The sequence below is a fragment of the Syngnathus leptorhynchus genome, chromosome 17 (genome assembly GCF_054491065.1).
Source record: "Syngnathus leptorhynchus isolate UIUO chromosome 17, UIUO_Slep, whole genome shotgun sequence".
Classification (NCBI taxonomy): domain Eukaryota; kingdom Metazoa; phylum Chordata; class Actinopteri; order Syngnathiformes; family Syngnathidae; genus Syngnathus; species Syngnathus leptorhynchus.
This window is the reverse complement of record NC_141211.1, coordinates 5,120,051-5,142,819: the sequence shown is the minus strand read 5'-3', so window position 1 is coordinate 5,142,819 and position 22,769 is coordinate 5,120,051. Positions and strand designations below refer to the sequence as shown.

Below are 22,769 nucleotides of genomic sequence, written 5' to 3'. Positions count from 1 at the left end.
TTTTTGAGTGCACACGAGAGCGGGCGAGTGTATAAAGCACTTTGCAGCTCATATCACATCAAAGTCTGTTTACATGTCTTGGGAAGTGCAACTGCATATGCCATGAGTCTTTTAAGGCTGCAATGGAAGCCGCAGGAATCCCGAAAAGATGATGTTGGTTTCAAAAAGAAAATCTGGGGTTATGAACGTTGACTTGAAAGTGAGTTTAGCTTTTAGTTGCAACCGTGCCAAAAAAAAAAATACGAGTGTACCTGAGACACTTTTATGTGTAATGTAGCACTCATGTTTTGCACTCACTGCAAAAAAAAAAAAGCAAACCTTATCCAATTGGTGGCTTTTTTTAAAAATCAACTCTTCTTTGTGTGTTTTGACTGTGACGCAAAAAGTGCAACCCTTTTAACCAAATCAATTTTAGTTGCATTTGCAAATGAGATGATTAAAGAAGACACATACTAAACACGATTAAGCGTCCTGGCAAGAAATCTAATCTCTGAATACAAAATTAACACCATTTGTCGGAGTCACTCAAGCCAGCAGAGTGATAGCTGTAAATAATAACGGAAAGTCGAAAGGCTTTTTTTTTGCAGTTTCTGGATAATAAAAACGTGAAGATAAATCACGCTGTCATGACATGTTATTGGTTGGACTATGAAAAATGATACAGGTTTCCGTGGCTGTCAGGTGGGCACAGGGGATAGCCTGCAAGTCGGCACCCTGGGGAAATGTAAAAAAAAAAAAAAAAAACTGTGACTGATGAGCCAGCCCAGCCACACTGGTAGTGCCAGCACCTGTAGGGCACCGCTGTCTCCGTGGAGACAGCAGCTATCATGTGGGCTCATTTTCACATTAGTCTTGGAGTGTGCGTGTGTGTGTGTGTGTGTGTGTGTGTGTGTGTGTGTGTGTGTGTGTGTGTGTGTGTGTGTGTGTGAGTACCGCCATGCAGCACACTAAACCAGAGCATGTGTAGCTATTCGACAGAGAATGGGCAAGAAATGATGCGGGTGTAAAAGTGAGCTCAGCTCCATCTTAACTCGAGCGGATCGCAGCTCGCAGGTGTGCAAGCATGCGGAAAGAAGGAAAATGCAGCCATAGTAACCTTAGCGCTGAGGGCTGGAAGAGGCCATTTTTATTCATTCTCTCCGCCATGTTGATTGAACTTTGGAGGTCGAGCTCTGCAAAACCTTTCTATGACTCCTCTTCATTATTGTGCCTGAAGCGGACTCTGAATGAATGGCGAACCATTCAGGTTTTAGGAAAACGTATGGCTCGGGTCGAATAGTGAGTACGGATTTTTCAAGACGGAGATATAAAGGAACTACGTTATGGTAAATGGTAAAACCTCGGCTAGGGTCTTCTTACACATTCTCCGGCCAGGTAGGTTCACCTAAAAAAAATGGGATGATTGAATATCGCCAAGAACAGCTGTACCTCTTGGGAATTGGAAATGATGAATTATCCTTTTAGGGACTTATGGCTTTTGATGTGCTTTTTAAAATAGAGAAATCATTATTTTGAAAAAATATGAGTACATTTGATAGATGCAATTTCTATTCCTCCAGCTGAGGTTCACCTAATTTAAAATTCCCAAGCGAATGTGCTGTTTGCAGATTTTTTGTTGTTGTCATTTGTGAGTTTCTGCAATGTGCCAGAAGTGGGCAAATTACTTTTTGGGTGGTAAGTACTATCACTATAGGATCAACCACTGGAATGAACAACTTAAATGATGGAGGGGCGCCCGCAATTTTTCATTAGCGCTGCTGGAGGGACCACATAGAGGGGGGACCACACAATTCCTAACCACATGTGTGGCAAAGATACAATTTGAAATATGTGCCGGCCCACTAATAACAAAAATGTGCTCATAATTTTCACCCAATGTACTGAGAAACTTCACTCATTTTTTCCCCTTTCCTTCCTTGGGGCATGGAAAAGATAATTCAACACAGTCACAGACAATAAATGATAAAATAATTTATTTGGGTACACATTTTTCTCCGTCTTGTGATCAGATCAGTCATCGGCTCATTTAAAGTCGCTGATTGGCGATCGGCCACTAAAGTCCTTACTTTTTCAAATCTAATTAATAAATAGATCTGATTTGGTGTCAAGTCGAATCAATCAATCAATCAATAAATAATAATATTAATAAAAATATTTCCGTCTGTACTTCCAGTATGACGCCGAGCTTTAGTGCAATTTAGCCGGTTACCGTGCAAATGTGCTGCTTTCCCTGAATTTTGGCAAACTGAAATGACCCCCCCTCTCTCTTCAACCCTCATTAGATTAGCGCCCTGTGAAAGTCTTTTAATTTTGACCAAGTGCCATTTCTGTAAACCAGTGTGCCAGTAATCCCCTCTCTCCAGGGACATGGGGGGGTGATTGAGTGTAGCGAAGGGCGGAAACTTGAGGAATCTTTTCATGTCTGACATTTCATCACTATTGAAGCAATGTAAGGCTAACAACTGTCCAAGTACCTTCTCAACATTTTTTTTTTTGGGACAACCAAAACCTGACACAATGAGAAAAGTCATTCTAATCTTTCCCTGGCCTTGCACTGGAAATTTTTCCCCAAAAAAGTAAATACCGTTGCTGGATTAAATGGCAACCCTCCCCCGCCTGTAGGTTGGGAATATGCATGTATTCTTATGCAAATACCCGTGCTCTCTTCAAATCTTCTGACCAGGGGCATCTAAAGCAAAAGATAAATGGCTGCCTTCTCCTCCTCCTCCCTAAAGACACACTGATCTTTTCAACATAGGAATTTGCCATAGATGTTTTCTGTGTGGGAATCGTTTCATGTCACCTAAATTCATAGTAGTTTGCTTGGGCCCTTTTTACCCCCCCCACTCCACTCCAATCCCAGTGGCATTTAGACAACGTTTGATTATGGTCGACATTAGTGGTTGTGCGGTGCTCAACATCGACGAGTGTAGATTTGTTGGGAAAACCATGCTATTTATTTTCACAATCAATATTTTGTATGCCATACGTTACACAAATACGGATATTGATTTCAATTGAGGTTTACGTCCGCACACACACACATACAAATAAATTGTGTTGCAAAAATTGAGTACACAGCAGGGAAATATTAGCAAAATTAAATAATTAGTTGTCCAAAAATATCCATGAGAATTTAACCAAAGTTTTGTTTAGTCAAGATCAACATTCTGAATATTTTTGTGCTTGTGACAACATGGATAAAAAGCTTCAGTAACATTCAGTGACGTGTTTTTTTTTTTTGTCCTTAATTTATGTCATAAATGGCTGCTATTTTGCTTTGTAAAATACACTTTTATACAAATCACAATATTATTCGACTCAATTAGAAAAAGTACATCCCAAATCTACTTTGCACTTATTCTAATTACTGTCTATTTTTCTTTGTTTGGACAAATTACAAGTCAATCCAAAAGCTTTGGGGCCTTTTCCCAGCCATCTGCATAACTGAATAACATGCAAATGATTGCAAAAAAAGAAAAGAAAAACCCACGAATGAACTATTCAATGATCTCTCTCTCTCTCTCTCTCTCTCTCACACTATATCTTAACAATATGTTCTGGGCTGATGCACAGTAATGCTAAGTGCTGGAGCCAGCCACAGCCACAGGGCTATATACTTCCATGAGCCACACAAACTTCAGCAGCATCCTTTACATTTTTAGCTCATGGAGGCAACCACGCAGAAATGTTATCAAAAGGCCACGGATGTGCTTCCAGTTATTGACAAATCTATACTGGAGTGGACTGGCTGTCTTTGCAATGCAGACACAGTCTAACTGCAGCTTCACATGGATCGTTGCTTCTAACAACCAGCTCTGCTTTGCCACGCTGGGCTGCACTGAGCTCTTCCCCTCATTCCATTCCACTTAGCCACAAGGCAACAAACAGCTTCTACACTTGTACAACCCGCATGTTGTCACATTTTTTTTTGTTTTGTTTAAATTTAATGCGAGGGTGTGGTTGCTCCACCATTTAGAAAAGCATACTTTTTTTTTTTTCCCCCTTCATGGATGGTTGATCATTTGAAGAGAATGTGAGACAGAGAAGATTGTGATGAACTGATTACTTGTACTGCATCCACAAAAAAGCATCATTTAGTAATACGCTATTCTTTTTTGACACCACTTGTAATTTTTTTTTTTCCAAATGGAAATTTCTTTCCATCCCGTAAGGTCGGATCGATCTTTGTGAATGTTCCACAAATATAAGCTCAAGAAAGCAAACAATACTAATTGTCCCGAGTTGTCTGATTGTGTTGGACTGTGTTTAAAAACGTTAATTACTCAGGGTACTTAAATATTTACAATGGACACACTTCCATATAATTGATGAAGTGAATAAACGTTTCACTCTTATGATCATTTCCCGCTTGAGCCCAGCAGGAGCAATTTTGTTTTTAACACATCATAAACGAAGATTGAAGTGGCTCGAGGTCACACGTTTTAGCAAACATTTGATATCATTTTCAGCGTCTTCAATTGAAAAGACACATTTTTGCGACTTCTCTCCTGTTCAGCCACGGTCTTAAAATTTAACTGTCAGCTCTGTTAAATGATCGTGATCATAATTAGTCATTTATACACTGGGATTCATTTTCTGCTCCCTCTCCCGATGGCTCTTTCTTGACTGACGTAGCGCTTGGACGAGTCCATCCGTGGCGTGCTGGTCCACGGGTGCAATCTCTCCCCTCTGTGTCTCGCAGTCCCTGTTCTCTGCTCCGGAAATATTCATTAATTAGTAATGGAGACTTTGTAGAGCCGTGCCGGTTTCCTTCCCTCCACTCGCGGGTAAGTAGGAAATAAAGGCGAGGAGAAACCTTGTGGCCAGGCTGGGTAGAATCCCCACGTGCGCGCTCGATCACTAAGCATTAATCTTGCTGTTTAATGACCGCTGCAGCTAAGTGAATATACACAAATGAGCAAATGCGTATGGATCCCCACCTCTTTAAAAATAACCCCCCCCCCCATGCTTTTATCACATTCCTTAAACCGAGTCGAGAATTTTGGATGAGTCAACTGCCAATGCTGCTCAATTTGCGCTGTCCTTGGCTTCTTGGTACAATAGGTGGCGGTGTTTTGAACAGAGCTACGATGCATTCGCTTAAGAGCTTTTATAAAGGTCACCTCATATGGGCCTGCCTGCGACACAGGAGGCAGCAACATAAAAGTACCCCGGCCATCAGCTGGCCCAATAAATCTTTTTCTCAAAGAGGCCACTTATCTTTTGGAACATAACATGCCATCAAAGGTTTTGGCCTCAGTCAAAATATGTTTTGAATGCTGCATGTGCATTTAACATCATTGCTATTATGAGGAGTATTCATAATTAACAAAAATACTTGATTATCCAATGAAGACAAATAATGATAATAAAAATAATAAATTTGCATTATGAGTCACTATGACATCAATACTATATCACAGCAAAACATACAGGTATATAAAATCAAGGCAACTCCCCATCCTCATAAAAATCAATTGTGTCACTCACCCCAAGTGTTTTGTCTTTTCTACACTCCTTTCTGCATTCCCGCGTGTATCCCCGGAGTTTGCTGATAAAATAACGTCGCCATCAAATTCATTGCCCTCCTTACTTGGCAGTTCAAGCGAGGCTGTTGAACATTTGTCGTATTTTAAATTCTAGTGTTTTCTCCGAGCTGTCGAAATGATGCTCATAAAGCTTTGAACTCTCCTTTAAAACGGAAAGCTGCCTGGCATCGGTAACAGTGTATTATTATTATTTTTTTTCCCACCCCCATCATTGACATTTCAAATATTTGATGCATTACAGCGGCAAGCCACAGTTTCAGTTAATAATTCAGGACATTTTGATTCATGCGGTTAGGGCTTCCTAAGCTGACTTGAAGAGTGGGTCACGGTGCTCATGCAGAGACAGCAGCGTTCTTGAATGCTCATGTTTGTTGGAGACTTGACTCAAAGGACGGCAAATCCTGTCAGATGTGAGCAATGGCTTATCCAACAGCCAAGTCGGTGCAGCCTGTTTGTCCTTGTGATATGCTTCTGCTGATATGAATTCATTCTCAACACAGTTGAAGAGCTCGCACGCACCCTCATCTGTTTATTTTTATTTTTTTATACCTCTTGTACGTCACGTCATCTAAAAGTCATCTTCAAATCGCATCGGTTGAATTCCGAGTCAAGCGCACAAGTAAGCAGGAAGAGTTTTGATTTATTTATTGCTTTTTTGAGGTCATACATTTCATTCAGCATTAGATATAAAAAAAAAAAAAAAATGGACTTGTCTGCGATAAACTCCTTTGTTCTTTAAGCTGTGTGTTTTCTCTCCTCTTCCAACATTATCGTCTTCATTTCGCCCATTGTCTTTTGTCGCTTCTTGTCGGAGCCAGCTCGTGCAGGCGGTGTATTGAAATCAGCTTCACTGATGCATAAAATACACAATATAGTAAGAAAAAAAAACAAAGAGAGACGCAGAGGGGATCAACTGGAACTTCCACAGCCTAAAAGCAGGGAGCAGCAGGTGTCTCCTGGAGCTGTCTGTTTGTCAGTCAGAGTGGAGCACACCTTGCATTTTTATGTCTTGTCACTTGAGACACAGCTCACAGCTTTGCATTTCCAAGAATTGGTTTGTCCGGGTGTGTTCACTCTCAAGTGTCTGGGTCCTTGGAAAAAGATGTGATGCTCTCATCACCATCTTGCCCCTAAGCAACCTTTTCAAGATTTCCCTTCTGTTAATATTTATTGCGTGCCATCTAAGTCTTTAACTAAGTTGAATAAATAATCATTTCATGCTGCTTTCAAATATCACCATACTACAGAATTTTTAATCCCGCTCTAATTGAAGGCATGCATGCTTCAATTTCATGACATTGATTTAATTAGTGTGCAGTGACCCAAAAAAAAAAAGGAATGAAGTTAACTGGTGGTGTCTTCCGTAACATGATGTCATTGCAAAATATGTTTGATGCAGTCGGACCATGGAGCTCCATTTCATCTTTTACTTTATGACCTCATAAGTAAAATTTTTTTCTTCTCTGCCCTCCAGCCGAGGACGATGGACTCTGGGAGAACGGTCTTTCCTACGAGTGCCGCACGTTGTTGTTCAAAGCCATCCACAACCTGCTGGAGCGCTGCCTCATGAATCGAAGCTTCGTGCGCATCGGCAAGTGGTTTGTCAAACCTTACGAGAAGGATGAGAAGCCTATCAACAAGAGGTTAGTGTCAGCATTTTTTTTCCCCCCATTTACATTTGTTTCTGCTGGTCGGACGCGGCCCAGCCGGGTTCGGCGAGGCTTTCGATGATGCAAAGTTAATCGTTTAATTGCCTTTGTTTGTTTAAGGATAAGCTGCGGAGCGCGCACCCGGGTCAGATCGAAGCATACAGTGATTCTTCTCAATGCTACAAATGCACACGGTCGAAATGCATTTGAAAACAATTGCGTTGTTTACTCGCTCATCTCAAGAATGATTTATTTGAATGGTTAAGTGTCCGCAATTACTCGTAGCTTGTCGGTTGATATCAATCATGTGTACATATTATGCCACTCGCCTGCAGGTTGTTTGCGGTGCAGTAATGTATTCTTGAAAGCAGCAGCGCTCGAAAGTAAACAAAAGGATTAGGAATGGATCAGGCTGTATAGAACATTGATGTCATTGGAAAAGGTTTTGGCCCCAATGCTGATACATTAGCTCATCTTTTGGACACACACAAATATCTGATTTATTTTTTTGATGGGAGAAAGAAGAGCAGATCATTTTTTCATCTTACAATTATTATTATTATCTTTAATGGGTGCAAAATTCCAGCTCATATGTAATTGGATCCTGGAGCTCTTAAAACATTAGAATTTCTTTCTGTACATCATTTTTTTATGCTGACAGCGTGTCACTCCAAAACATAAGAGGGGTCAAATAATGCAAAGTAGAACTCGCTGCAACATTCATGACTTGTTTAGCTCGGTTACATTGCAAAGCGAGGAGTGACTAGCCCCGGCCAGCCAAGAGGAAAAAATGAATCCTTTCCTCTTTTCTTCTTCTGTAGAACACACACACACTCTCTCTCTCTCTCTCTGTTTCTCATTTGCTCTCCTTCTATGTCTCTCTTTCACTCCGCAGCCTTCCCTCCACCCCCTTATGCTGTCTCAGAACAGACTGGGCAGGTTATAAATAGTGGTGCAACCACCCTGAATTTTACTTGTTGTCAGGGACGTTGTTGCGATTCCTTTTATGCGTTTTAGCCACACTGGAATTTGAACTGACACAACGCCTCCATTTGTTGTTTTGCTTTTAAATTCCTTTACATCATATCGTGACTCTGGCACAATTGGCACAGTTAATTGTTGAATGTTAGTGGTCATTTTGGTGCCACGTCTTTATTTAGCACTCAATGTTATAGCATTGAATGTATTTGATGTAGCTTTCCCTATTTTGGAAAGTAAAAATAGACTTAAGATTTTGGTTGGACTGCTCAGTTGCCATCTGCTGATGGAAAAAAGCTAAAAAGACCCCCCCACCCCAAGCCCACACCTCCCTGTTAATCATCCCAAGTCTCCAGTTGGTGGAGGCTGGAGCCAGCTGACAGTGTTCATAACCTCAACCCTCGCCCTCAGAGCCTGTATTGAAATGTCCCCCCCCCCCCAACACACACACACACACACACACACACACACACACACACACACACACACACACACACACACACACACACACACACACACACACACACACACACACACACACACACACACACACACACACACACACACACACACACACCAGCCTCCTTTATTTTTTAGCATTCTGTAATTATGTTTTTCCCATTAAATATAAAAAAAAGGTTTTGCTTCCAATGGCTCCCATTTTCGATTTATATTTTTTATTTTTATATTTTGTCATTGTTTGCAAAAATCAATTGTGTTTACAAGTGAGAATCTTTCTTTGTCTTCAAGTAGTGCAAGCACGTTGTTACGGTGATGCTGTGAGCTAGACTGGCTTTGGAAAACAGCAGGAGAGAAAAAAAAGGGAGAGCCTGAGAGCGATGGAGAGAGGGAACGGACAAGGGAGAGCTCATCTTGGTTGTCATGGCAGCAGAGAAATGCACCCTGGGATCCCGTGTTTCCGAGGTGAAGCGGGATGCTTGCTCACTATTGGTCAAAGTCGACTTGTCAACTTGCTCCTAATTGGCCCCGTTTCCGAAAACTAGTACGGCGTTACACCTGGTCGGACGTCTTTGATGCAAGATGTGCAGGACTGCAAAAATAAGAGTGTTCAAATCAAATGGTTTTTTTTTTTTCCCATCTTATGTTCCTTTGGATCAAGAACAGACATTCAAGCACATGATGAGTGTAACTGTTATGTCTCTGAGAACATTCTTTTGGCATTGTTGTGTCCAGTGTCGGGAGTTAGGTGTGTGTTTGTGTACGTCCCAGTGCACCATCGTGGCAGGGGGAAGCGGCAAGCAGCACTCTTGTTAAGTAGGACAGTGCGGGATAAAGGGCCACTGCCTCCAGTCTGGGGCTAAAGCGCTAAATTTATCCCCTCCATGCTCGGAGCATAAGACAAACACACAGGGAGACGGACGTGCATAGAAGCATGTGTGTTTGTGTGTGTCAACAGCCAGCATGCAGTCTGCAAGAGATGCCAACAAGAGCAAGGAATAATGTGCTTTGAAACAATCACAACACATGTAGACCTCCGGGAAAGGGTCAAATATCTTTACCCCTGGCTGTTTCTTATAATTCATTAGTCTTTGCAGCAACAGGAGCACATGACTTGCTCTGTATATATTTATGGTTCTTTTCTCTAATATAGTATGTCTTGTATTTCATATATATATATATATATATGTTAGAGTTCCTACAGGAGGCTTAATAATGGTGTAAATGCTTGGATTATAATGCTGTGCTTTCTGTGTCATTACTGGTGTCTCATAGGTGTGTCTTATAAAATAGAAGACTCCTCATTCAGATGATATTCATAATAATAATAATCCATCCATTTTCTATACCGCTTCAAAATGTAAAAAAAAAAAAAGGATAAGGTATAGTCTGAAATTGATTCTTTATACTCTTATTATCTAAATGCTCTTCGGAAATTGAAGATTTTACGCAGTGCGAGAATAGATGCATTTATTGATTTCAATTTTTTATACAAGAACTCCTGTCTGCATGAGAGAGAAGATGATTGCCGGTGAGTTATTTGAAAATGTCTAATTTTGTTCCGCATGAATGTCAAAGTGAGGTAGTTTCAGCAGAGCGGGATGGGATCAATCTGGAATCCGACGTGCATTTTGGGGGTTATGTCTGTATTTCCTTCCAGCTTTTAATCTGACATGTGTAAAGAAGCTCTCCTGCATTTGTGGCTGAGGGAAATCAATTCCAAGTAATCAAGATTTGTGTGTGTATGTGTGTTGAAACCTGCTAGCCTTAAGAGTTTTAGCTTATTGTTTTGTCCGCTCGCTCTCTTGTGTAAACATTGAGTGCAGGCAGACGCAGGGCATGGCTCTTGTGGCTTTGCGTGTCTGTTTGTGCTATGTTGGCAGCAACGTGTTTCCCAGTGGTCAGGTGGCTTGACAGTAGGGGAGCTTATATCATCTTGGACAGGTGCCCGTGTATATTTTATTTGGTCTAAAATCAAAGGACAGGTTTCGCATTGTGTTACGGTGATTCCTAATATAAATTAAAGCCGTGAGTAGAAGATGAGAGTGGTGATGTGCCCTGGGCAGAGATTGCAATGATAGTTGTTGAAAAGGACTCTTGAGTATTTATTCGTTTCTGCCAGGAAGGGGCACCTCTGAGTTTCGGGGCATTTATTACTCACAAGAGTAAGAGTTTTACGTTTTGGCAATTGGTGTGCAATTTTTATTCCCATATTTTCCAGACTATAAAGCGCACCGGACTATAAGCCGCACCTTCAATGAATGGCCCATCTTAAAACTTTGTCCTTATATAAGGCGCACCGAACTATAAGGCGCACGATGTCCGATTTTTAATCCAAATCAAATCATTCTCCATTTTATCTTTTTCATTTCAGCTTCCGATGCAACAAATTACTTTATAATCACAAAATAATGATCCATAGTCTTTTTGATTCATTATTCATAGTCTTCTGATTGATTTCATGACACAATGCTTCGGGCCAGTTTAAATTTAGGAATTCGGTCCATATATAAGGCACACCCAACTATAAGGCGCACTGTCGGCTTTTGAGAAAATGTTAGGTTTTTAGGTGCGCCTTATAGTCCGGAAAATATGGTACATGTTTCTATAATCTTTTGACACGTTAAATTGTAAACGACACCTGTCTTTTTATAGGCTGTGACTTTAGATTTTATTTTTTTGTGGGTGCACTCATGAGAGACATTTCAGTGCTGACATTTGGAATTCAGAGGACAACTGTTCTAATCCCTAAGGGTCATGTTGGGATCCTAACATGGCATACATTTTCAACAGAATTACATTTTTTCCAGTATTGTTGACCAAAGACGAATGATGACATTTCAAGAGGTCTGACAACTTGCTGTAGTTTTTAAACTCAAGAATTAGCAGCTTTAATTCCAGAAACAGTCATGCTGCCATCATCATCACGTTTCCTTGCTTCAGATGTTATTAGCAAGCAAATGACCACGTCAAAGCAGAGGTGACAAAATGTCAACAGATGGATGTCTGGCTCTTTCCAGTGCAAGTTGTTGTCGTGTAGAACTGGTCTTCATCTCAGCGGAAGCACAACTCTTAGCTGCGAACACACCAAGCATTTAAGGAATGTCACAGCACTGCAGTCTCCTTGTTTTTTCCTCCCGTCTTTTCATGCTCCCGTCCCCCCATTGTCCGCCGTCACTCCCTTGAGACTCTCTTGACTTGACAAGTTTCATATCGTCCTTGCAAGCGTGTGACAAAATGTTACCTGGAATCTCCTCATTTTGCTAGTCGTACCCATTAAAGCTCCCCCCCCGTGAGGCTTGTATTAATTCTTCACATTAGCAAACAAAAATCAGATCACATTGGGACACAGACGGGGTTTGCTTTCTGGTGTTTGCATCTAAAAAATGCAAGAAAATGAGAGCCAAAGCATTATCAAGACGGAGCATAGGGAAAATACTTCTCGTTTGCCAATAAAGCAGTGATCCCGCGAGACAAAAAATATAAATACAGTGTTCATTTACAGCAGATTAGACGGTGGATTGTTGGATTAAGATGCTCCATTGGTTCAGGTTTACATGAACAAATGTTGCAACAACAAATTATAGACGCACCCACAGGGAGGCATTTAGAAGTAGTTTGATTCTTCAATGAGACTTTATTCCAATATTTTATGTTTGACAAAGTAACTGACAGGCATGTCCTTTTTTATTTAATATTAGCCGAAGCTATTTTAACTTTGGTTGGTCATCTGCCCCACAGCAACCTATCCACGTGACGACGGTGGTGGCTATCAGCCCCATTCAGTCTCTCTGATGTCTTCCCGCTGCCACACGACTTGCTGCTGGCCTTTGGCACCTCATTTCCATCACTTGGCAGCTGACAGCAGATGTAGCCACCTTCCCATCTTGTCGTACTTCTCCCAAATACTCACCGGATTATATTTTTATTCTTGGCCTTTGACCCTTTGCATCTGAGACTTAAGACTGTGAATTTAGCTGTCGCCAGATGAAATTATTTTTGCAGGATTCATAGCAAATTACATCTAGTCAGCTGATTTTTGACAATTTTACAATCAGACATCACACAGAGATATTAAAGGATCGCGCAAGGGATTGTTTTTCTTTGTCGGTGACAGCCATGTGTAAAGACACGCCATGTGATGTTGTTGTTTTTGGTCGTCTCTTTTGTCAAATGCTAAGCGTACACCTGTTGACGCCATGTGACCCAGCAGCGACTGTGCCTCAGCTGCTCCACTTCACAATAACAAATACATTTCGAATACATACAGGTCTTAGCAGACAGTCTCTAAAAGACTTTTACGTTTCCACAGGTAGTAATAGAATTAGTCATCATGTCGGCGCATCTTTCACATGAGTCTATTTCTGCTCGTCGGCAATTTGAACGCGCACCTCTGCAGGCTGCAGCCACAGATGGCAACCCGCTCGCTCCCTCGAGCACTTTACGCATACGAACGTGTTGTGTAAGGTATTCCGTGCCTTTCTGTTGAGGTGTGCACAATACAACACGAAGCCATCTCTCCATTGTTGTCCGCTTCCATTTTCCCATCTTGTTTTAATTCCATGCACATGGTGTTAAAAGCACATCCGTTTTATTGCGTTGATATAAAGTGCTTTTACACATTTATACTGTACAGCAATTCAGGATTTCGACTTCATCCCAAGTGGTAATGGTTACAACAAGACTTAAACAGCAGTCAAAAAAGCCAAATTTAATTTACTGCTCTATGACCAGAGCTGTCACATCACACCTCCTTAAACAAAGGCTCCATTTTTGGGGGGTTGGACCTTATGGCCTTATTTCGTAATGGTCTTTTCTTTTCACAGCCTCCACCTCTCCTCCGTTCATCTTGGCTACGAGCTGTAACTACCCGATGATGAAAAGAGCAATTATTTCCCGACCGTTCCCACTTAGGCCCTCGATACCGAAGAAATGGCGTCATGAAACTATACCTCTGGAATCCGTCGATGAATTGAAATGTAGCGTTAGATGGTCTGTGTAAAAGTAACGATCCCAAGTAAGCAAGGCCACTGTTCATTTCCATAAACTTGGAACTACTCCTTTCTGGTCGAAAGCGTAACCTCTAGTGAGGAAAGTCGTGTCTTCTCCGAGCTTAAACGGCCGGGTGGCCGTGCGGTGCTTCGTAATGATTAAGAAGAAGCCGAGCTGTAAAGCAAAGCTTTGAATCGATGTCCCGAGCCCCTCGGACGGTTATAAGCTTAGGCTAATGACTACGAATGAGCTCTAAGTGGCTCAAGCACGTTTTCCTTCACAGGTTGGCTTGGCTGAGCGTTGAGGTGAGGACCAGAGGTATTTTGGAGAGTCCAGCCCTCTACTCCATTACACCACCAATGAGTTGAAGTGGTTTGGCCATTTGATAAAGATGATAAGTATTCCAGTCAGTCAGGAAACTCCAGGAAAGACTTGAGGGGATAAGATAGCCCGGTGAATGAGCAGTTATTGTCTTCTTCAGGAAATACTGAAAACATGTTTTCAAATCGATTCAGGGGGGGTCAGTTTTTAAAATATTTGGGAAGGGGAAGAAATGAATTATTTAAACAGATTGTATGGCCTCTGTGATGAAAACTTCATTTCCTTTTCCACTTTGAAGGCGAACATCAATTACCGTTGGAGCTATGGAATTTAAAATCGATATTTCTGGCAGTTATAGGACTTGACTTGTTCTGTCCGTTCTTTTGCGCGGGAAATTAACCACAACCAATTTGCCGATCGCTGGCGATATTGGAAGTATCTTCACGAACCCCGTTCGCATATTTCTCAAAGACTTTGGCTTTAGGTCCCAAGGGCTGAATATTCAAATCTCATTATGGACAAAAATATAGAACCAGTCGTATTGGAAATTCAGAAGAAAATCCAGATGCCATCTACAAGGATACAATTCTTATCTTTCCAAAGGCAGAATATTTTTGTACAATTCTTTGATTCTACTCTTTCAGTATATTAAGTTGACGTAAAAGTAGTGCAGTGGATTCATAAGTCTGGAGCTCACCTTTATCAGTCTTCTGTTATAGTGAGACACACACACAAAATATGAATATCAGGCATTCACTAATGAGCATTCTTTCATTTTTTCTGAGGAAAATGATTAAAAGATTGAACGCCAGTCTCGGCGGGCACCAGCTTAGGGCATCTCGCTACTATGTAGTCGGTATTATCTTATTTGAAGTGCTCTCGCTCCATCTTCATTGCGCCCGGGCCGGCGTCTGCCTATCTCCTCCTTTTCTTAATCCTCTGCAGAGTAGGTGTGCGAGAGTCGGAAGGCAGAAGACTGATATTTTCTTAATCAAATCCTCTAAAGAAGCAACCCTCTTTTGATCCACTTCCAAGCGCACCGTGTTCACTTTCAGTTAGCCGTCCTGCCGTCGCTCGCTTTCACTCCACGTATTTGTATAGCGAACAAGATGGGGATGGAAGAAAGCGGGAAAACTATGCAGACAATGGACCGCATTTTCTTTGCCCTATCCTACAATACAATAATTATTATTTTTTACATAATAACACTATTTCACAAACTACCTGCCCCTCCCCTTCCACTTAGGTCACGTTCTTGCACTTGCTAACGATGCATCCATGAAGACTCATTTGTATCTCTGTCTTGCTTACAGCGAGCATCTGTCTTGCGCCTTCACCTTCTTCTTGCACGGCGAAAGCAACGTATGTACCAGCGTGGAGATCAACCAGCACCAGCCTGTTTACCATCTGACAGAGGAGCATCTCACTCTGGCTCAGCAGGCGTCGAACCCCTTCCAAGGTGAGTGGAGCTAAGTGTTCCAGCAAAAAAAAAAAAAAAAATATATATATATTGCTGTTGTTGTATGCACATAGTCATTATATTTGTGTGGAGTAGTGGAGGTTGAATTAATATATTATATAAATGATCCTTTTCTGCTTTACTTTTAGAAAAAAAAATGCCTCTGCAAAAAAAAATCATGGCATAATCGTTTTAATGGATAATTTGAATGTAATTTTTTGTGCACTGTTGATTCCTAGTGTTATGACACTTCTGCAAGCGAGTTAATTGCTCCAGTATAATGCAAAGGACATATGTCAGAAGTGAAAGTCTCTTTAGTTATGAAAAAAAAATTAATTAGTCATCACAAGCCTGTCTCTAAAGTGTAATCTAATTTACATGACAGATCTAATCAGAAATGTATTCCAGGGCTATTTTTACGCCCATGTACCTACCTGCCTATGAATTTCAAGAATCAAATACACTGCTTAATTTTAAGCCTCTGAGAAAAGCAGACAACCCCCCCCCCCATCTTTATGCTGCCACTCCAGTGCAATAACAATGTTCACGAGCCACAACAGTAATCCAAATAAATTCTGTCCCTCTCGACAGAAGGTTACAATAAACCATTTGACTTTTTTTTTTTTTTTTAATTCATTTTAAGATACGCTACGGAGAATTGTGACATGAGCTGTAATCACTTACTGTGGCAAAACTGCGTCGTCTCACTCATCCATAGGGATTCGTTCAGTTGTTCATTCGCTAATGATGTCATTTTATTAGACTATAAATAAATGTCACAGTGTCTCGCATTGTGAGAACTTGGATGAAATGACACCGTCTGCTTCTGTGATTGCCGCCTTGTCAGTCTTTTACTGTTGCTATATTGGAATGAAAGTCATCTTTTTTGATTGGATCAACTGCAATGGGGAATATTGTGAGAAGTGTTCATTTTATGGACCGTTAAGACCAAAAAAATGACAAGTACTGTTTGAGTTCAAGTATTTGTTGATGACTATCCTTGATATCAGACTTTGAACCCATTGTCAAAAATCTATTTTTTTATTTTTTTTATTGAAACTCTTTTAAGTCAACTTTTGCCATTTTCTTCTTTCCTTCATTCGCAGTTAAAGACCCATTCATCCGATAAAATTTCACAATCTGCCCAGTGGAAGAGTAATTTGGTACTTTGTATGTCTGCGTAATATATTCAATATTTATAATGGATACACACTGCGATATTATTTGACACCCAGCTGTGTTTCACTGCTGCAGTGCCTCTCCCAGAAGCTAACTAAGCGTCGTGTCAGGGAAGAACTGACTTCCATCAACCTCGCTCTATCCATCTTCACTCTCCTCGCACAACCCTCCCCCCTTGTCCCTTCACCTCTGCCGAGCTCAGTTTACTGTTGGACAAAGCAGATCTCTCCTGGATGTGACCCCATTAAAGGGCGTAGAGTGAATGGAATGAACTCTCAGTACATTACACTGATCTGAGAACTTTTGACAGTCTTCGGGGAGCCAGAGATGCACTCCAAGTGCAGAAAAGGTTGCAAGATGCATTGAGTGCAAGATGGTAAAGCATCTCCATAATTCTGCGGAATTTTATCTTGTTTCCACGACGAGCCTCCGAGTCTCGAGGCTGCCGTGTGTGGAGAAAACAGAGAGATTTAAGTGCTTGGATTCAATTAGGGTTTAATACGATCAACCCTCGCTCCGTTTTGTCGGATACTAACAGAAACCTGACCTTGTGCGTCTTCAATGATACAGGTCATATCTGCTGACTTTGCTGTCAGCTGGTGTGGAACGCTAAGCCTGGAGGGCATTCGGGAAAAGGCAGACGAGATGTTTTAAGGTCTCAATAGTTCCTTCATATTCAAAGTGGTCGAGTCCACGGACGTCTTTGCAAGCAGAAGTTTGTGTCACATGACTTTTCCTACTGTCAATATTTATTTTTAACATTTCCCCCAGACAATCAACAGAAAAGTAGGCCAAGAAAAAAATAAGTAAATTCAGGAAATAAATGATGGATAATAAATGACAAGAATTGTCAAAAAAAAAAAATAGGTTGTATGTCTGAGTCTGGTGTGGATCTGCTCTGCTAGCTTGATAATACTCCATGTTGCTATCTTCCAACACCAGCTGCCAGTCCGACTCACCTGGAGATGCTACACTTTTCCTTTTTGCCAAATAATTAAAGTGTCAGATGTGAGAAAGGGATCTCACACCCGAAAGATTTGAAAGGACACACCTTTTCTTCATCCTAATTTTTTCTTCTCATTATCTCCAGCCAATGTTGGCAAGCTTTTTCGACTGTCCAGTCACGAGATCGATACTTTGGTCTGGAGGCCATCTCGTCGCTTAATGAAAAAAATGTGGGGCATTAACAAATGCTCACTCACACACCCACACGGCCAGTCCAAGCATTAATATAAACCCTCGTCACTTCCAGCGTATGATAGATGAAGAAGGAGCGGATGCATAACAAGCCATACAGTTTTCATGTATGCATTATGCATGTTCCTTTATAGCTGGATCTCCATTTGCTGATGGATGAAGGTCTGTTCTATAGGCAGACTGATGGGCTCTTTGTGACTCCATATGTCTGTGCAGTCAAGTGTGTTTGTCGAGGAATGGCCCCCTTTTTATAAGCTTCTGTTTATGGCCTCCGAGAGGCCGCCGCTTGCCAATAATTGACGTCTGGATTGCTCTGTAAGTATTTGGCAACTCCGCCGGGACTGGCTGAGTCCAGCATTGCTATGGAAAAGGTCAACATACTCCCGAGTAGGCCGGAGATGACAGAATGATGAGGAAAGCAAAGAATAAAAGAAAGGAAACATTACGAGAAGATAAAGGATTAAATGGGAAGAGCGGCGATCAAGCTGAAATAATTGAAGGGGGGGGGGGCAATGTAAAGATATTACGGCAAAGTAGGATATTAGTTCTAGGATTTTGCAGATCAATGTGGAAAAATTTGAGCTGTAAGCAAAAGCAATGAAATGGCTATAACTAACCAAATATTCCTGTCTCAATAGTCATCCTGAGCCCTTTTGGGCTTAATGGAACTCTGACCGGCCAATCGTTCAAGATGTCCGACCCACCCACCCGGAAGCTGATTGAGGACTGGAACCAGTTTTATCCCATCAGTCCCGGTGCCAAGGATGGTGTTTTAGAAGACAAGATGGAAGATATGGATTGGGAAGATGATTCTCTGGCCTCTGTAGAGGTCCTTGTTGGTCAGTTTTTGTTTTGTTTTTTAACATCATGTTAATAACACACATTGTGTTGGATTGACTCTTTATACGACTTTTGTTTGTTTAGGCGGTGTGCGAATGGTGTACCCAGCCTGCCTCGTGCTCGTCCCCCAGTCAGACATCCCCGTTGTGGCCCCCGTGGGGTCCTCCCAATGTACTGCCGTCTATTCGGGTGGTCACCAAGTGCCTGCATCCCAGCGAGAGCCTGCCATGTCATTGGTGACCCTCACCCCTCCCACGTCGCCTGAGGAGGTGCACTCAGGTAGTCAAAGGAGAATAAAGCAACACTTGACTTTATTAACGGGATCTTGTCTTTTAAATTAAGCTCACTCATTCAATCAGTCAAGTGGTTTTTCTTAAGCGCTGGATCTTTTTGTCTCCGTAGTGGACACTCATTCTGCCCAGAAGTGGTTGAGGATGCCTTCTTCGTGTGACATGTTCAGTGTGGACACATCAAGCCACCACGGAGGTAAAATTCCTCGCCAGCTCGCCAGTCAGGTTGCCGAGCGTGTCTGGCAGGAGTGCAATATCAACCGAGCCCAGAACAAGTAAGATTTTTTACTTCACTCTCTTCAGTCTTATGTGAATTTTGTCTTCTGATGCCAGCCAACATTAGAGTACCTTTTTTCATTTATTTTTTATTTTTTTAAAGCAAACAACCTCCCTGAAGGTGGTTTTATATTCATTAAATAGAAAAGATATATCAATCTAATTTAATGAATGAATTTCATTTGAATGCTGATCTCTGTCCCTCAATGGGAGGTGCTAAGATGCTTCTCACCTTATTCTAAATGTGAAAATCGCTGTCTACTTTTCAATCATCTCAGCAGTGGAGAACTGAAGTTAGATTATTGTCGATGACAAGAGCTGAGTGCACAATAAAGCAGTATTCCGCTCGCTTGGATGATCCCATGCCTTGTCAAGCCACAAAATCAGATGAAAACTACATTTAACATTCATCTCCAAAGGCTATAGTGGTGTATTCGCTTTAGACTGTTCAAACTCATTTAGATGAATGAAATAAACACAGAACACACAGATGGATAGCAAACTTCATCCTTCCCGTGCACACCAGCATTAAAACAGTATATATTGCAATGTTGTCCCACGGTCTTGTGAATTATTCACTATCAGTGAATCTGACACATTGGGAGCATCGAGAGTTCTGTTGCCCCCTGCGCAAGCACAAAATGTCAGCAGTAGTTAGCTATTAGCGTGTCACCTAAAATACTATTGCTCCGAGCAGGGTTAGAAAGTCAGTCTCGGCAGCAAACTGCATTTACCATTGTATATAATGTCAGAGATATTCCGATAAAATCAACACGTACAGTGCGGGTAGATCAGTATGAGGAGCTACGAAAGTAAAAATCTCGATTGTTTGCTTCCACAATAGGCGGAAATACTCAGCGGCAACCAACGGTACCTGTGAGGAGGACCGGACAGAGAGAGTGGGAACCTGGGATTTTGTGGGGCCTTCAAAACGCTCATACTGCAGCTGTTCCAGGTAACTTGTGGCTCTCCGTGACCCACCAATCAGGTTTTGCCGTATGTTACGTAACCACCCGGGCACACCCTGATATCATATCTCTTGTGGTTGTGAGCCTTTTCGATCGTTTTTTTTTTTTTTAAAAGATAAAAACCCACCGAGTGCCTGGTTGAAGATTTTCGCAGTAATTGACACACATTTGTTTTTGTTAATTGATTTAACATTCATCGATGTGGATTACATTACAGATTATAGTGATTGACATTTGTTAGGAAATATGAGCTGTCAAATATGCGTAGGGTGGAAAAGTGCCTTTAAAGCACGCCCAAATCTTTTTTTTTTTCCTTGATATTTATGGTCTGACAGTTGATTTGCTTCCATTGCTCAGTTCTCTGCTCGCTTTTGGTTTGCGTCTCCATTACATTAAAGTCTCATCGTATTTTCATGTTTGTCTTCTTTCCTCCAGACATAAATCGGCGAAGCAACGAACAGGCGCAAATGCGGGCCAAGCTCAGTCAGCGGGCCAAGCCTCCCAGACTCCTACCAAGCACAAAGCCGGAGGAGAAAAGCCAGACAAGAGCGACAAGCAGCAGAAAAGACCCCAGACACCTTTCCATCATCGAAACCTTACCAGCGAAGACGCCTCGATGGAGACGGAGGCAACGGCTGGCCAAAGACTTACAATGAGGAGTCAGGACGGAGGAAGATTCTCCAGCATCCGTTCGGCAGATGTGTCAAGCATCCAAAAAACACCTCAGCTCAATAGTGGGGCGGTTAACACGGGAGGGCCGTCCGACTCCCCCCAACCCCCACCGCTCAGCCCCCACCCATGTGAACGTAGTGACGATCCCAGGGAGGCTCTGAAGAACCCTTCCACCCCCAACAACCAACACTTTTACCAGACTCCTCTGGAGCCATGCCTGGGCGGAGCAAAGGGTGGCAACGAGGAATCCGCAGGCCCGGAGGGTCTGACCCAGCACTTCTCCTCACACCACCCCCACTCTTCAGCCTCCGCTTGTTCAGACCCCCCAGAACCTACTGTGTATACAGGCCGAGGGGTCCACTTAGAAGATGACAGCACTCACTCACCGTGGAGGTTATTCAACCTATCCTGCAGAAAAGAAGCGGAGCTGCCCACGCCACTGCTACCGGGGGAAAGGTTTCGGGAAGATGCTTTCACCTCCCAGGACAACCTTGTGTCTGTGACCGAGTAAGTACCAATCGATAATCAGCACTTCCCGTTTCAACCCCGTTTTTTTTTTCAATCGACTGCGTAGAATGTTTATCATTGGAAAAAATATTCTCGTAAATATCTCGTGAAAAAAAAGTTGAGCAGAATAATTTTGTGCCAGCTTGTTGTGTATTTTTTTTTTTTTATTATTTAGTATTCTTATTATTTATTTTCTACGGCAGTGTACCTTGACTGACAATTTGCTTTTGTTTTGTGAGCCAAAATCGTGGCGAACCTCAGATATTAAGTGAGAGATTTAGATTCAAGATTAATCAAAAAATTCCCCCTCAGTTTAGAAAAAATTATCAATGAATCGTTAAATTGATTGGTCCGGCGATCTCTTCCAAACAGTTGCGGTTTTAGACATTTGCTCTTCCCCCCTTTTATTCCTCAGCTTTCAAACGTTGAGCATGTTAATCTCTTGCTATGTGCCCTTTTGACATCATATATCACCGATGTGCACGGCCAGCACTACTCATTGATTCCTACACATACGCACGCACGCAGGCACCAAAGCCAGGAGAGAGCAAGAGTAATAGTCAGGTTAGATAAAGATGAACTGCTCTTATAATGGAGTCAAAGCTATGGCTATAATATTGCTTGCCTTTGGCTAAGACATTTACCCTGAAGAGGCTGAAATAAGTGAGGGAGGGAGGGAGGGAGGTAGGTAGGGATGGGTGGATGGATAGATAGATGGATGGATGGATGGATGGATGGATGGATGGATGGATGGATGGATGGATGGATGGATGGATGAGAGCAAGCGGTGTCTGTCGAGCATTTTTGGCATGGTGGAAATCATCAGTGGAGTTCTGCAATCCCGACGGAGCAAACGCTTGGACGAGCTATTCTAGTGAGCTATAATCCTCCCGGCTATGGCCCTGAATGACGGCTAATCTGTGGTCCAGTCCACCGCATTCCATCACCTCACCCCAGAACAAGACAAGCGTGACGAGAGGACATACGTACGTGTGAGGGAAAGGGAGGGGGACGTAACCTATGGTGCACCAACGGCAGAAAAACAACGACCACGTAAAAGATTCCGATGAGCCACCTCGCAGTCACAAGTGATCAATGTGTCTGTAAATGTATGAACAGTCGGCGGCGGAGTCGCCATGTTGTCGTTAATCTGTTTCAAATGTAGTTGTCTGACAACAAACACCATGCAGCTCCCGGACAGCTGTCAGAGTTGTTTGCAGTCGCTGCCATTGCATTTACTGCTGATAAACACAAAGCACTGCTGACAAGCACTATCAAGCGGTGGCACAGCATCCTCATTTTTTTATTTTTTATTTTCTCGCGAATCAAATGCAATCTTTATTCTTGGTGCACAGTTGAAAATAAAGCTTTTCAAATTGACATTAACAGTAAATAACCATGATGTGGGGTCTTGGATTTCTGTTCTCAGT

The 22,769-nt window shown here is 42.0% G+C and overlaps 1 protein-coding gene across 2 annotated transcripts in view; it reads left to right on the top strand.

Moving 5' to 3' along the window:
• med13a (mediator complex subunit 13a) overlaps positions 1-22,769 on the top strand; it is a 40,646-nt gene that overhangs the window by 5,042 nt on the left and 12,835 nt on the right. For both annotated transcript variants that reach the window (XM_085935174.1, XM_085935173.1), the window contains 7 exons: positions 7,027-7,195; positions 15,265-15,410; positions 18,425-18,625; positions 18,711-18,905; positions 19,029-19,191; positions 20,037-20,147; positions 20,596-21,339. In XM_085935174.1, coding sequence (XP_085791300.1) covers positions 7,027-7,195; positions 15,265-15,410; positions 18,425-18,625; positions 18,711-18,905; positions 19,029-19,191; positions 20,037-20,147; positions 20,596-21,339 — 1,729 coding nt within the window. The remainder of the gene's footprint in view (positions 1-7,026; positions 7,196-15,264; positions 15,411-18,424; positions 18,626-18,710; positions 18,906-19,028; positions 19,192-20,036; positions 20,148-20,595; positions 21,340-22,769) is intronic.